This window comes from Onychomys torridus, chromosome 12, assembly GCF_903995425.1.
Source record: "Onychomys torridus chromosome 12, mOncTor1.1, whole genome shotgun sequence".
Taxonomy (NCBI): Eukaryota; Metazoa; Chordata; class Mammalia; order Rodentia; family Cricetidae; genus Onychomys; species Onychomys torridus.
In genome coordinates this window covers 16,423,998-16,441,030 of record NC_050454.1, presented here as the reverse complement: position 1 = coordinate 16,441,030, position 17,033 = coordinate 16,423,998, and the positions used below count along the sequence as shown (strand labels likewise).

General features: G+C 43.3%; 1 protein-coding gene across 1 annotated transcript in view; it reads right to left on the bottom strand.

The window, feature by feature from the left end:
* The window catches only part of Kpna1 (karyopherin subunit alpha 1), a 65,677-nt gene extending 51,601 nt beyond the window's left edge, over window positions 1-14,076 (bottom strand). The window contains exons 1-2 of the mRNA XM_036203553.1: window positions 13,876-14,076; window positions 259-392 (exon numbers count right to left, since the gene is read on the bottom strand). Of these exons, the coding sequence (XP_036059446.1) occupies window positions 259-387 (129 nt within the window). The 5' untranslated portion in view covers window positions 388-392; window positions 13,876-14,076. The remainder of the gene's footprint in view (window positions 1-258; window positions 393-13,875) is intronic.
* Between the last annotated feature and the right edge of the window lie 2,957 nt (window positions 14,077-17,033).

Below are 17,033 nucleotides of genomic sequence, written 5' to 3'. Positions count from 1 at the left end.
ACTGAGAAAAGATGTATTCCTGAGGTTTTGCTTTAAAATATTAGGTATTACAACTGTAAAGACAGAGAACATGAAGCAACTATAGCACACTGATGACACTGAAGTTAAGGTATCGGTATATGAGGTTCACTGTCCTGTTTATTCTCAAACTTGTCAAGTCAAATTTATAATCCAAGGCAATGCTTTGTCATCTGAGAATGCAGTAACCCACATGTACAACCGAAGTAGGTGATTGACAGCTGATCACCAACGACTTACCTGCTCCTCTCTCTTCTGCTTCCGTAACTGCAGTCCCTCTTCCTCCCTCCTCCTGCGCATCTCATCAGGATTCAGAGATTTGTTCTTGTAACTTTTCAGGCGAAAGTTCTCTTTTCCTGGTGTGGTCATGATTTCTAGAAGAACAGAGAGAAAAGAGATGAGTTTTAAGAATTTTATTATTCTCTGAGCTCAGCCTTCTACACACACACACATACACACACACACACACACACACACACACACACACGGGCGCACATGCCCAGGTAGGTCAACAGAAGTGGTTATTTTCTATGTCTTATTTCTTTCTGTATTGGGAGGGAAGGATGCCAGCGCACTGGATAGAGGTCAGAGGACAACTCGCAGGAGTCAGTTCTCTCCTTCCACCACAATGGTCTTCAGGATGGAACCTGTGCTGCCAGGCTTGGTGACAAGAATCTTAGTTCACAATCTATTTCACCACTCTATTTCCAAAAGCTTTATTAAAATATTCAATTCAACAGTTTTTACTATTAACAAGTATTGCAACTATCATATTTCTATACCTTTAAAAACAAAAACAAAAACAAAAAAACTGTCTCGGCCAGGCAGTGGTGGATCACACCTTTAATCCCAGCACTTGGGAGGCAGAACTCTGTGAGTTCGAGGCCAGCCTGGTCTACAGAGTGAGATCCAGGATAGGCACCAAAACTACCCAGGGAAACCCTGTCTTGAAAAAAACCAAAAATCTTAATTTTGGACTAGTGAGATGATTCAGTGATTAAGAGCAGCTGCTGCTCTTGCAGAAGACCTGGGTTCAGTTCCCAACACCCATATGGTGACTCACAACTGTCCACAGCTCCAGTGGATCTGAAGCCTTCTTCTGACTTCCAAGGGCACCCATATGGTGCACATAAACACATGCAGGCAAAACATTCACACACATAAAATAAAAAAAATCTTTTCTTTAAAAAAAAGTCTTAATTTTAATGAAAGCCCTAAATAATATCCCTTTTTTCTTATTCTCATGCTTTTTATGTCACATCTAGAAATCTTTAATTCTATGTTCCCTAAGAGTTTTAATCAGGCTTTCTCCTATAGAGAGGTCTATTCCAAGTTAATATTTGTATATGGTTATGTGGCAAAAGATGAACTTCATTCTTTTACATGTCTATCCAGTTTTCCAAATGATCTTTCAATGATCTTGGCACTTGCTATAGAATGCATACTTGTGGCTGCCCAAAATTTGTATACAAAATCCTAAGTCCCAGTATCACTGTGTGTGAAGTGAGTCCAGTATGACTGACTGGTCATGATGGCAGATCCCTCAGAAATGAGATTAATTCCTTTATAAAAGACACAACCAGTCATGCATCACAGCATACTCCTTTAATCCCAGCACTCAGGAAGCACAGGCAGGTGGATCTTTTGAGTCGAGGTGAGCCTGGTCTACATAGTGAGTCTCAGAACCTAGAGAAACCCTATCTCAAAAACAAACAAACAAAAACAAAACAAGCTTTGTTTGCCCCTTTTGTCAAGCGAAAAGACGGGCATCTATAAACCATGAAACAGCCTCTTTGTCAAATACTGAATGTGCTAGAACCTTTGATCTTGTACTTTCCAGCCTCCAGAACCGTGAGAAAGGAATTGTTGTTACTTGTGAAGCATACAGGTACCTAACAGCACTCTTTTGTTAACTAGTTTGTCATATATAGGGTTAACTTTATGACTTTCAATTTTATTCAATTGCTCTTTGAATTATCAATGCCTTGTGTAAAATAAGCTGTACAAGAAGGAAGTGTGTGCCTTCCTATAAGTTCTCTTAAAAGACTGTCTTAGCCAGGCGGTGGTGGCGCATACCTTTAATCCCAACACTCAGGAAGCAGAGGCCAGCCTGGTCTACAGAGGGAGATCCAGGACAGGCACCTAAACTACACAGAGAAACCCTGTTGGGGGGGGGGGGGGGGGTCTTAGCCATTACAGATCTCTTGTACTTCATCAATTTTCAGAACTAGTATGTCAAGTTCTACAAACAGCTCAACTCTGACAGCATTGTAATGAATCTATAGATCATTTTGAGGAGTATTGCCATAAGAATTAGACATTCCAATTTATTAAGGCAAGATAACTTCCAATTTATAGTTCTGATATTTCTAAATATTTTTTTAACCTTTATTCCAATGTGTGTGTGTGTGTGTGTGCCATATATGTGCCTGGTGCCTCTTGGGAGACCAGAAGAGGGTGCTGGTTGCCCTGGAACTAAATTTTAGACAATTGTGAGCCACCGAGTCCTTGGAACCAAACCCAGGTCTTCTGCAAGAACAGCAAGTACTCTGCTCTGCTAAGCCATCTCTCCAGCTCCCCCAATAATGTTTATTATACACAATTCTGGGTATAAATTATACATTTATTTTTTTTGTTTTTGTTTTTGTTTTTGTTTCTTGAGACAGGGTTTCTCTGTGTAGCTTTGCACCTTTCCTGGAACTTACTCGGTAGCCCAGGCTGGCCTCGAACTCACAGAGATCCGCCTGGCTCTGCCTCCCGAGTGCTGGGATTAAAGGCGTGCACCACCACCACCCGGCAATTTTACATTTCTTTTGCTAAGCATATTCCTAAATATTTTTTCATGTTTTATGTCCTGGTGAGTCAAATTTTGATTTTATTTTAGGTTATTCACCACATGTCTATAGAAATACAACTTACTGTTATGGGGGTTTTGTTTGGTTGGCTTAGTTTTCGTCTGTTTTTAAGACAGTGCTTCATGTAGCCCAAGCAGGCCTCAAACCCCACCTCCCAGGGACTAGGATTCTAGGTGTGCACCACCACACCCAGTTTCAAATGATTTATAAATATTGACCTAAAATAACCTTCAATCTTGCTGAGCTTATTAGTGTTAACATTATTTCAGTAGCTATACAAGATCATTTCCTATACAGACCACTTATAAGTATACTTAGCCTTACTAATCTTGATACCTCTGTCGTCTTTACTTTCCTAGTTAAAGCTTTCATCACAAAGTTGAGCATAGGTGGAGAACAGACATCCAAGGAAAGCAACCATTTACTATTAAGCATGACATTACCCTTGAGAGGTTTTGGGTGTTTTGTTTTTGTTTTGTTTTGTTGCCAGAGCTGAGGACCGAACCCAGGGCCTTGCCAAGCAAGCGCTCTACCACTGAGCTAAATCCCCAACCGAAGTTTCTTTGTTTGTTTGTTTTTTAATTTTTTAACTTATGTATTACGTGTATGTTGTGTCTGTATGAGAATATGTTATGTGTGCTTGGGCACCCACCAAGACCAGAAGAGGGTGTCAGAACCCTGGGAGCTAGAGTTACAGGTGGTTTTGAGTACTGATAAGCTAAGGTCCTCTGGAAGAGCTGGAAGCGCTTTTGTTATTTTGGTTGTGAACCTAGATTTTAACAGTTAAGTCATCTCTCCAGCCCAGGAAGTACTCTTAACCACAAAACCATCTGTTTTCCATGGGTGTGCTCTACCATGTTGAGAGGTTCCTTTCTATTCCTAGATGAGTGTTTCTACCTCTGAAGGAATATGAACTTTGTCAAATGCTTTTTCTGTCAATGAGATGTACTTTTTGTTTTTATTTTACTAATATATTACATTAACATGTTTTAGACTTTAAACCAATCCTTCATCTCTAGGAAAAATCCCATCTGACTATAATGTGTAAGTCTTTTGATACACTGTTGGGCTCCACGTAAGGACTCCACTGAAAATTGTGTTCAAATTACAGTATTAGTCTGTACTTTTTTTGTGACTATCTTGTCTGGCTTTGGTATCTAGACTCTGGTATGGGCTTTATAAAATGAGATGGATGTTGAAAGACTTTGTAAAGAATTAGTACTAAGCCTTCAGATGTCTGGTAGAACTCAGGAATGAAGCAAGCAGGCCTAAGCTTTTCTCTGTGAGCAGCTTGCTCTACAGCTCCACACCTTATATGCCTATCATAGTTACTCCTTATTTAGACAGCTTTGACAGATACATATCTGTTTCATCTAAGCCTTTACTACAATACAACAGTTGATCATACTTTTTTGTAATCTTTTTTACTGTAAGGTAAGCTAATAATAACCCCAACTTTGCTCCAGTTTTGTACACAGTAACCTTCCCCCTTTCCCGTGGTTTTGCTTTCCAAAGTTTCAGATATCCATGATCAACCATAATCCAAACCTAGAAAATTCCAGAAATAAGTAATTCCTAAGTTTGACACTGCCCATCATTCTAACAGTTGTTGAAAACTGACATCATCCTACTCCATCAGTCAGGGAAGTGAATCTTACTTTGCCCAGTATACTCATGCTATGTCCACTACCTACTTGTAACTAAACAGTCATTGTGGTCATCAAACCAACTGTCATCATACTACAATGCTTGTATGTAAGATTCAGTGTTACCTGGTTTCAAATACCCACTGAGGAAAATAAATGTCTCCCCCAAAAGACAATGGAGGAATATTGGACTTGGTTTACAGTTTGTTTCCTCACTGACCTACTACCTAACTGTTCTGTTTACTACTACTGAAAGTTCAGTAATGAAGTATCTTTACTCTTTTTTTTGTTTTTGTTTGTTTTTTGAGACAGGGTTTCTCTGTGTAGTTTTGCGCCTTTCCTGGAACTCACTTGGTAGCCCAGGCTGGCCTCGAACTCACAGAGATCCGCCTGCCTCTGCCTCCCGAGTGCTGGGATTAAAAGCGTGTGCCACTACCACCCGGCTAGTATCTTTACTCTTACTGAATTATTCAATTATACTTTCATTTGACATGCATGCACACACCACCCAAAGCTGACTTTATCTACTCCTGTCAGTGACCTCTCTCTGTTCCAGTTCCTTACCCACATCAGAACTATCCACCTACAACAGCTCTAAACCATGCTCTCAACCTCAGACTCTGTTCACTCTACCCTCCACACAGCTCTCAGGTTAACTCCAATACTTCACTAACTTACTTCAATGTGTAAGAACCTATAATGCCTTTGCCACTGCTTTGATCAACTTTGAACTTCTTTGTCTAGAAGATGCTTTCACCTCAATTCATTTAGCCATACCTCTACTCTCTGCCAATCTATATCCAAAACTCACTGACTGAAGATTCTATTTTTATTATATTCAAACATTATATATCCCAGCATGCTGAGTCAGCCTATCACATCAGTAAACCTGAAACACATCCTAAATGGGCTAAACATTTAATAGCTACTATCCCACAACTATACCATGAAATACAAACCTTTTTTTAAATGTATATTGGTGTTTTATCTGTATGTATGTCTGTGCATCATGTGTCCCACAGAGACCACAAGAGAGTAGTAGATTCCCTGGTGCTAGTCACAGACAATTGTGAGCCACCATGTGGATGATGGGAACTGAATTCCTGTGTTCTGGAAGAAGAGTCAGTGCTCCTAACTACTGAGCTATCTCTCTAGCCTCCACATGCAAGCACTCCTTTTTCCCCTCTTCTGGTTTTCAAGACAGGGTTTCTCTGTGTCCTGGAACTCACTTTATAGACCAGGCTGGCCTTGAATTTACAGGGCTCAGCCTGTCTCTGCTTCCCAAGTGCTGGGATTACAGGCATGCAACACCACCCAGCCAGCAAGCACTCGTTATTACATTAAGAAATGATGTACCATCTTATTAAGAAAATTCAAATGTGACTTTAACATGGAAAACTAAAATTATAAGAAAGCATTATAGCCAGTTGGTGGTGGGGGCAAACCTTTAATCCCAGCAATTGAGAGGCAGAGGCAAACCGATCTCTGAGTTCAAGGTCAGCCTGATCTACAGGACAGCCAAGGCTATAGAGAGAAACCCTGTCAGGGAAAAAAAAAAAAAAAAAAAATTAGATCCCTGAGACAAAAACCCAGGGGACTCTTACACAGGCCATAAAATAATGTACCAATTATTGGAATTCTACAGTGTGAGTGTGTGCATGCAGCAAAACAAAAAGGTTCCCAACAGTAAAATAAATAAATAAAAATTAAGTGCAGCTATGTGTGATGATGACTCAGTCCCATAAACCCAGCCCATGGGAGGCTGAGGCAGGGTTTACTTAACAATCTCAGGACAGGTTGGCCTACAGAATGAGTTCCAGGACGGCCTGCATTGTAACCCAAGTTCGGTTATAAGTTTATAGAGAGAGTCTCTAAATCAGTGGTTCTCAAACTGCGGGTTGCCAACACCTTTGGGTGAGGGGAAATCAATGATCTTTTCACAGGTTGCCTAAGGCCATAGGAAAACAGATATTTACATATGAACCATAACAGCAGCAAAATTAGTTATGAAGCAGCAATTAAAATAATTTTATGGTTGGGGGTCACCACAATACGAGGAACTGTATTAAAGGGTCATAAAGGACAGGGTGTATGACAAAAATTCTGCAGGAACTAGGTACTAGGGCCAGAATGATAGCTCAGCAAGTGAATGTACTTGCAAAGCAACCCTAATGACCAGAGTTCCACCTCCAGAACCCATAGTGGAAGAACTGACTCCATGCTGCTCATGGTCCAGGAGTGCCCTCTCACATCACACATGATAAAATTTAAAAAAAAAAAAAAAAAAAAAAAAAAACCACAACAACAAAAAAACCCACAACAACAACACTAAATGGGAAGATCGCAAGTTTACACAACAACCAAAACTTAAATCTAAATACATAATGAATTTGAGGTTTCTGGCAAAGCTAGTATGAGCTGCATCATATAACTTCACTGAAGGCTGGTTATTACACAGGCAGGCGCTTCATATAGTGTACACACAAGTTACATAATACTATCAAATGCTGCCCAAATGATCTCAGCTTATTTTTTTAAAGATTTATTTATTTATTATTTATACAGTGTTCTGCCTGCATGTGTCCTTGCAGGATAGAAGAGGGCACCAGATCTCATTACAGATGATTGTGAGCCACCATGTGGTTGCTGGGAATTGAACTCAGGTCCTCTGGAAGAGCAGTTAGTGCTCTTAACTGCTGAGCCATCTCTCCAGTCCCATCAGCTTACTTTTCAAACTATTGTGTGTTATGAATTGCAGTGGGTTTTAAAAACTTTTATTATGAGTGTATTACCCACATGTATGTACATATGTGTGTTTGCCCACATGTGTACAGTGCCTGTGGGGGTAAGAAGAGGGCACTGGATTCCCCTGGAACTGAAGTTATACAGACGGTTGTGAGCTACCATATGGGTGCTGAGAACCAAAACCAGGTCTTCTGCAGGAGCAGTGTGCTGGCCAGCACTTAACACAAGCTAGAGTCATCAGGGAAGAGGAAGCCTCAATTAAGTAAATGCCTCCATAAAATGGAGCTGGAGAAATGCCTGAGGGCATTTTCTTAGTGACTGATAACAGGAGGGCCCAGCCCAGTGAGTGGTGCCATGCCTGGGCTGGTGGTCCTGAGTTCTACAAGAAATCAGGCTCAAAACAGGGAGGTTGGAGAAAGTTTTCAATAACAAAAACTTGGAGTTTGGATCCTCAGCTCCCAGGTAAAGACCAGATGTAGCACATAAATCTGTAAACCCAGAGCTGGGGTAGAGTGATTCTGTCCCAATGTTGGGATAATTCTTGAGCTCCTGATTCAGTGAGACCCTGTTTTCAAATAATGATATTGAGGGGCTAGGGGCACTACACATGCTCTTGTAAAGGGTACAAGTTCAGTTCCCAGCATCCATGTAAGACATCTCACAACTGCCTGTGACTCCAGAGACAGGAAATGCAAATCCTCAGGCCACCACCACCTGCATTCACATGCACACATGTGCGCACACACACACAAACACACACACACACACACACACACAAAAATTAGAAATAATAAAAATAAATTTTAAAAAAAAGATTGAGATTGTTAGAGAAAGATATCTGATGCCTTTGGCAACCACACTCATGTGCATGCATGTGCATGCACACCAAGTATAGGTATATATTCCACACCCACAGGACATTTTAAAAATGGCTTAAAACGTCAAGAGCAACATTGGAAGGAAGCCATAGAGATTCTACTTTTACTTTAACTTTGAGCAAAAATAATTTTCAACCTTGAATTTCATAGCCAGCAAAATTATTGGTCAATGTGAAAGTAAAATAAATTTTTTTGCACTCATTCAAGATCTGAAAAGTTCTTACTGCCATGTACTATGTAAGTTATCAAGAAGACATACTCCAGAAAAATTAATTTAAAAAAAGGAAAAAAGATAAATCAATAAACAAGAGAATTTTAAGGATGACATAGAGATATCTCAAGATAAGAATGTAAACAAACAGATAAAAACCACCAATCCAGATTATATTAAGAAGAACAGGGACTGGAGAGATGGCTCAGTGGTTAAGAGCACTGACTGTCTCTGTAGATCCACCTGCCTCTGCCTCCTGAGTGCTGGGATTAAAGGTGTGAACCACCACCACTGCCCGGCAAGAGAGGCAGAAGAATCTTGAGTTCCAGACCAGCCTGGCTTAATAGTGATACCATCTCAAAAAGCCAAAAACAGAGAAAGTAAAGAGGGCAATGATTCCAAGAGCGAGCTCAAAAAATGAAGCGACTCTACTCCATAAACATATTAATTCCCACATAAACATCAATTTGTTGACAGGAAATTATATCATAGTAGTCAATATGGTTCAGCTATATTTACAGTTATATTAACAGATACTATGATAACTATATTGAGAAGGGAGGGGCAGTGTAAGTTTAGGTGAAGCTGATAGCGTAACATCAATACTTTACTCTGAGGAAAAGCCATATTAAGAAATAAGCTAGGTGCTGGGGAGTAGTGGTGCACGCCTTTAATCCCAGCACTCAAGTGAGACAGAAGCAGGCAGATCTCTGTGAGTTTGAGGCCAGCTTGGTCTACAGAGTGAGTTCCAGGACATCCAGAGCTACACAGAGAAATCCTGTCTCAAAAAAATGAATGAATGAATGAATGAATGAGCAAGCAGGCATGGTGATGCACACATCCTTGATCCCAGCACTCTGGGTGGCAAAGAAAGGTGGATCAATTCCAGTTCAAGGTCTGTGAATTTGAGGCCAGCCTGGTCTACACAGCAAGTCCCAGGCAGCTAAGACAACAGTGAGATGATTAAAGATAAATTTAAGCCACAGAACTTAAAGGGGGGGGGGGGGGTGAGACAATAGAACAAAGGTATTTATTAATATAAAGTGAGGCACTGTCTAATGTATAGAGATGGAAAAGGGGTGGCAGTTTTTTTGTTATCCTGTTTTAAAACTGAGGAAATTTTAATGGTCATAAAACAAGGAACTTAAGACAATCTCTTAATTGTAAATAAATTTGGCCTCTAGTTTGTTCTGATGTAAATAAAGACAGAACTGCTGACAAAGCCAAGCTTTAATGACTGATATAAATATATTACAACTAGGCTTATGGCGTGAATCTCAGCCCCACCACTTACTGTGAAGTGGGGCAAGTTACCTAATCAGGCAGTAAGGCAACCTCCTCCTCAAGTTGTTTTGCAAGGACAATTATTGAAAAATATCTGATGTAGACATAGTTGACCCATATGAATTTTACTTCTTTCTGTGAGTCTTTCTATTCCTGTTAGAAGCCCTCATTCTGACCCCAAGCTGTCTTGTTGGTCACAAAGCATAAAAGAATGGACACATGGACAACTCAGCACATATCCTTGTTCGTGCTGGAAAACCATTCATGATGAGCAAGCAGACTTATCTTTGTATATGAAGGGCAGCATTCTTCTTGTTATATGAAGAGGATTATCCCCATTATCCACATTCTGGGTTATTGCCAGCTCTCAAGAATTATCCCAATTAGGCTACAACATTGGGACAGAATTTTTTTTTTCTCATTTAGATCTATTTTGCACTGTTGCTAAGGTCTTAAAAAAGCAAACAAACAGAAACTACAATTCATAGGTCCTCATTCCCACATTTTCAGTGCACTACTTCACAATCCTTCTAACCAAAGTCCCATCTGTACTACATCAAGGAAAGAGAAATCAGTTCAATTCAGCTAAATGAACTGTTATAGCCAACATTCTGATTATTAATTACACCTAAATTCACAATCCAAACAATGTACAACGATAACAAAACAAAACAACAAGAGTATTAAGGGATTATCCTTTATCAATAAGTCAGTCATCTAGCCAATCAAAGGTCTTAACTTTTGTTTTGGTTCATGTAGGCCAGGTAGGCTTCATACTCACTTTGTGCTGAGAATGATTTCAGCTCCAAATATCCTATCTCCACTTCCCAAGTACTGGTGTTAACCCTAGAAATGGCAAGATATAATCCTACTATCCGTGTATGGGAAAAGGTAAAGTGATAAAATATTGAAAGCACCAGAAACAAAAGCAAAAATAGCCCAAGAAATGACCGTCTGTTATAAAAACAATTTATGACATAATTGAGGATGAAGAAAATTACAAAAATTGAACCCATTGAGCCTCCTATCAGTCAACAAAGAGACAAAACATTAGCCTAATAAAGGCAATCATTTATTTAAAAATAATAATAAAAGGAAAACGAAAGAAAGAAAAGAAAAAGCCAGGGCTGGAAGGATAGCTCAGTACCTGAGAGTTGCTGCTCTTGCAGAGGACCCAAATCTGGTTCCTAGCATCCACGTTGGACAGCTGACACCTGCCTGTAATTCCAGCTCCGTGGGATTCACCACCACCCTCTTCTGGCCTCCTCCACAGGCAACCCCACACATGCAGCATACACTCACACATACACTTAGTAAATACACTTAGTAAAATTATTTTTCTAGAGAAAAAGCCAGGGGGCTAGGGAGATTGCTCAGTGGGTAAGAGAGAGCTCTTACTGGGAAGGATGAGGATATGAGTTTAACTCCCCAGCACCCTAGTAAAAAAAATAGGGATATGGATGCACATGACTGTAAACCAGGCATTGGAGAGCAGAGATGTGCAGATAGATCCCCGGAGCTCAACTACCAGCCAGCTAGCCTAGCTGACAAACAAAACTTCAGATTCATTGAGCCCCTTTCTCAAGGCAATAAGGCAAAAATCAATAGAGGAAGATGCCCAAAGTCCTTCTCTAGCTTCCACATGCACACATATGAGCACAGGAACCTGGACAGTCATGTGCTTTCAGTCCACATATATATACCCCACACATATAAATTTAAAAGTTTAAAAAACTACTATGTGCAACAAAATTTTGGGGTGTGTGTGTGTGTGACCCCATTTGGTGTATGTCAATTCCAAATAAAAAGTCAAGATATGCAACATTCCATGAAGACCACCAAGAAACACATAATGCAAGGACTGGGGACATAGTCCTGTGGCAGAGCACAGGACTAGTATGTGTAAGTCCAGGAAATAGATCCCTGGCCCCACAAAAAAATAAAAGGTGCATAATAGCCTGGCATAGTGGGACACACTTTTACTCCCAGCACATCTGAGACAGGAGCAGGTGAATCTCTTGTGAGTCTGAGGCCAGCCGGGTCTCATAGAGAGACTCTGTCTCAAAAGAACAACAAAAAAATGAAATTCAAGTATTTGATTTCCGGTAGTATCTTTATTCTCACTACTTTACCGGAGGTTTTCCATGTTTGATTTGTCAGACTTTTGGTAGGGTGGGGGTCAACCCCAGGCAGGCCTCTAGCATGCTACACTCCTGCCTTGTTCTAGTTTTGCTTTCTTGATTTGGGACAGGGTCAAGTCAAGGCTGGCTTCAAACTCAAGATCTCCTGCCTCTGTCTCTCAAGTGCTAGTATTATAGGCACAAGCTATTAGCTCTTACTCTTTTATCAATAAGTAAATTTGTTTCCCTATAACTAAGATTTTAAAAATTAAGCTGTCTTCTTCCAGTGTTTTCTGGACCAGAGAAGATAGTTCAGCAGTAAAGAGCACTTGCTGCTCTTACAAAGGACTCAGGTCTGGTTCCCAGTGCCCATATGGCAGCTCAAACCATCTGCAAATCCAGTTTCTGAGGATCTAACACCCTCTTCTGGCCTCTGCAAGCACCAGGCACCATCATGATGCACTTATATATGTGCAGTCAAAACACCCATACACATAAAAAATAAAGTATTTTTAAGAAACAAGCTATTCTGAAAACTAATACTGTGTTCTGTGCTTTCATTCATACTAGAAAACGTTACCATCTACTTCAAAGTTACTGTAAATTTACTTTTACTTCTTTACTTCCTCTCAGGCCTCCATCTTAAAACTGTGTATCACATAAAACAGTAACCTACCAAGAATAAATTATTTCAGCGAAACTACAGAGCTAAACCATTCTCAAATTCCTTTCGAAATTTAGACCTTGCAGCCTTTAAAATGGAGGAAGGAGTCAGGTGTAACAGCACAGGTCTTTTAATTCCAGGAGTCAGAGGCAGGTGGATCTCTTGAGTTCCATGACAGCCTGGTCTATATATGAGTTCCAAGGGCAGTCAGGGCTATGTAATGAGAACCTGTCTCAAAATACTTGAGTAAATCAGGCATGTTGTGGTACCAGTAACCCCAGCTTTTGAAAGGCTGAGGCAGGACTGTTTTTCAAGACAACCATGGGCTATGCATCCAGCGCTGGTCCAGCCATGACCAAATAGTGAGACCTGTCTCAAAAACAAAGGCAAAGCAAAGGCAACAAAGCAACAAGAAGGTGGGAATATTACCTACTTAGTCATCTAAGCTGATTGAAATTTTGAGCCGGGCTGCGTGGTGTACGTCTGAAATCCTGACAAGCTCAAAGCCTCTCTACCAAGCAAAACCGTCGGGGGGGGGGGGGGGGGGGGGGCAAAGAAAGGGGGGGGGGAGTGGGGTTTGAACGGGAAAAAGGGATAGATGTTAGTGTTTAATACAGTATTTCTCGGTGGCTGATTCTGATAGTAGTTTATCAAACCGAAGTTTAAAATCAATTCATTCGAAACTTTTCATTGCAAAGTGGATCGGAAGCAGATGCATTCAACCCTCTCATCCTTTCCTGCCGCCGACATCCCTGACTCTCCAGTCATCATCCTCCAGTTTTCTGCTCCCACTGCGAGCTTCCAGCTAACGCTTGGCGGTTTCCCTCGCATCACCGCTCACACAGCCGACCAAGTAGTCATTGCTATAATTACCACACCCCCGTCAGCAGCTCCGGGCCCGCGTAGTTATGACATCTGTAAAACTGCAGCCTCCCGTCTCCACCCCCACCTCCCTCCAAACACCGGCCCGGGCGGTAACCTGCCAACTCCCGGAACGGCCCGGGCCCCGCGGGCCCCGCACGCCCCGCACGCCCGGGCCTGGGCCCCCGCTCTCCGCGCCGCCCGCGCCCGCCTCCGCCCCCCGCCCTCAGCCTAGCGCGCCGCGCAGACTCCGCGCCGCCGCCCGGCGCCCCGCAGTCCCCGACGCCGCTTCCACCGCCGCCCCGCCCCGACCGGCGTTCTTCACAGCGAACACCAGCGTTCCCCACCCCCACCGCGCTCCGCCGCCGCCGCCGCCGCGCGGCCGTTAGGACCGCCGAGCCCGTGACGCACGGGAGCGACGCGAAGGTCCGGTCCCCGGCGCGCCAGCACCAGCCCCGGCCGCCGCCCGTGTCCGCCTTCGCCCCGGGGCCTCCCTCGGGTCCACGGAGGGAACCCAGAGCCGCCCGCCGAGGGGGAGGGGCCGCGGGGACACACACACGGACACACACACACACACACACACACACACTCACCGGCTCCAGGCGACCAGTCCCGGTGCCACTGCGACGGTGAGACGCTCGCTCCTTGCGCGCCCGCTACGCCTCTTCCGCGCACAACCTTGACCAGCCGGCGCGCACCACGGCGGCGCTCACCAGGCCTCGCTCTCCGCTGCCGCGCACCGAGCCGCGAGACCCAGTTCAGCCGGCGTGCGCACTGCGCCTGCGTGCGGGGGCCGGCCTGCGCGCCTGCGTGCGCCTTTCCGCCGCCCGCCGCAGGGGCTGCCGGGAAGCGGAGTCTCCGAGCGTCCTTTCCCGAGCTGACGCTCTAGGCTAGGACCGGCCAAGGAAAAAAAAGGCAGTGGCCCCGGCGTGGGTCTCTGAGGACGGGGTCTGCAGTCAGTAAACGTAAAGACACGTCGAAGTTATGGAAACAAACTTGTCCTTACTAAGCTCTTCTAGAATGGACGGATCCCCCCTCTCGTCTCTATAGCTACCCTCTCACATGGTAGGTACCTCACACCGAGCATGCTTATTGGATGAACGATGGCATGGTTGGAGGCTGAGGGAGTATTACAAAATACGTCAGTGTCTCACGGTCAAAGAATTCACATGCAACCCGTTTGCAGGAACCTTCTGGGTATTATCTTCAGCTCCCTCCCATTTTTGCCTGGTAGTTTATTAGTAACATAAGACGTTAAGAAATGAATTTTTTTGAGCCTGGCTCGGTAACGCACGCCCGTGTACCCCAGCAGTAGGGAGACTGAAGCAGGAGAATGGCGAATTCTAGACCGGCATGACTACGTAGGAAGACCTTGTCTCAATAATAAGAATTTTTAGTAAAAAGCATTTACTTTGATCTGAGTAGGTGTTTTCAAACAAAATGTTTAGGGAAATGATTGCTTTTCTTTCTGGGGACTGGAATGGTGGCTCAAAAGAACACCTTAAACTAGCCAAGCAGAGGTCACGGGAAAATCTCATACACAGGACATGGTTTAACGAGACAGCTTAAAAGGGATGCTGAGGGGCAACAGACGGTGTCAATCCATTTATACATGTAAGAAAGAGGGAGAGAAAGGACCACACTGACCGAATCCTGGGCAATGCAGTGTTCCTTTGTCTTGGCTCCAGTGCTGGTTTTAGTAAACTTGACACTAACTAGAGTCACCTGGAGAGAGGGACCCAGGATTGAAGAACTGCGCCCATGAGATTGGCCTGTAGGCATGTCTGTGAGGTATTTTCCTGACTCATGATGGGCCCAGCCCACTGTGAGCAGTGCCACCCCTGGGCTGTGTAAGATAGCAAGATGAGAATGAGCCAGAAGCCACATTCCTCCATGGTCTGTTTTAGTTACTGCCTCCCGGTTCCTGCGTTGAATTCCTGTCCTGGCTTCCCCCAGAGGTGTTCTGTAAGCTGGAATGCCTGTCCCCGAGCTGCTTTGGTTACTGCTATCCTAGCAATAGAGAGCGAACTAGAACAACTTCCTCCCTCCCTCAGTCCTCACCTCCCTCTTTCTTCTCACTCCCTCCTGCATAAATAGTCCCTTCTCCACTAACTGTGTTTATACAATTAGAACTAAGCTTGAGGGGGTGGGCATTCCATCAGAGAAATAGAATGCTGTGCTGGCTACTTTTTATGTCAACTTGACACAAGCTTAGAGTCATCTGAAAGGAAGGAACCTCAATTGAGAAAATTGAGCCTCCATAAAATCCAGCTTGTAGGGCATTTTCTTAATTAGTGATTGATGGGGAGGGCCATTATGGGTGGTGCCATCCCTGGTGCGGTGGTCTTGGTCTCTACAAGAAAGCAGATTGAAGCCAGGTATGGTGGTGCATGCCTTTTCCCCAGCACAAGGCAGTAAGCAGCACTCCTCCATAGCCTCTGCATCAGCTCCTGCCTCCACGTTCCTGCCCCATTGAGGGGTTCCTGTCCTGGCTTCCTTCAGTGATGCACTTAGATGTGGACCTATAAGCCAAATAAACCCTTTCTTCCCCAACTTGCTCTTTGGTCATGGTGTTTCATTGTAACTATAGAAATCCTAACTAAGACAGGCAAGTGTATCTGACCAAAGCTGAGTTGATGTCTGATCATTATCAGGAGCTAAGACTCATTACTCAGAGTAGTCTTCATGGAGGCTGGTTTATTCCCTAATCCACCTTAACTCTTCGGTAGGTATGGTTCTTGAGAGTCCCAACAAAAAGTCACAGGTATCTACTAAGGTCTCTTCCCTTTGGCAGGGCCTTCTGAGCTCCATGAAACAGCCAAAGCTCTGCTCAGTGTCTCAGCTGTTGCTTTTAGAATCCTCAGTCACCCCCTGCAGGCTCAGAAAAGCAATGTCAGGGGCTCTTGCATGTCTTACACTACCTTGGTACCTCTTCATTTAATATTTTTAGTATTTTCTGGATTTGTTTTTAGTAGTGGAAGGGTTGACCCACTACAGAAGACCATTGCTGGAAGCATAATGCTTATTCACATTCACTATACAAAATTGATAGCATTGCATATGTGATTGCATATGTGATGTTTCATGTTTCTGACCATTTTTGTATTTTTGCTGTTAGGAATAATCCTCTGTATGTGTGTCTGTGTCTGTGTGTGTGTGTGTGTGTGTGTGTGTGTGTGTGTGTGTGTGTGTGGTTTTAGGAGGCAAGGTTTCTCTGTGTAACCATCCTGGCTGTCCTGGCATACGCTTTGTATACCAGGCTGGCCTCCAACTCACAGAGATCCGCCTGCCTCTGCCTCCTGTACTGTGTACAAGGAAACTCCCTTTTTAATTTAAAATTTTTATGTTTAAGAGTATTTTGCCTGTGTGTATTTATGTATACCATATGTGTGCATGCCTGGTATCTGTGGAGATCAGAAGAGTGTACCTGATCCCTGGAACTACAGTTACAGATAATTGTGCACTGCCATGTGGGTGCTGGGAACCAAACCCAGGTCCTCTGCAAGAGCAGAAAGTGCTCTTAACCACTGAGCCATCTCTCCTCAGGATGCTGCATCTTTAATATCATTAGATGTAGTAGGCAGAATTCTAAGATAACTCTGTGATCTCTGATTCTTGGTGCTGCTCTGTATAATCCCCACCCCTTGAATGTCTATAGGACCCCTTACTTATTCCTAGCCAACAGACAGAACTAAGATGATGGAAGACCTCCTGTGATAACATTTCATTTTGTAATACTTTGTGTATTAGG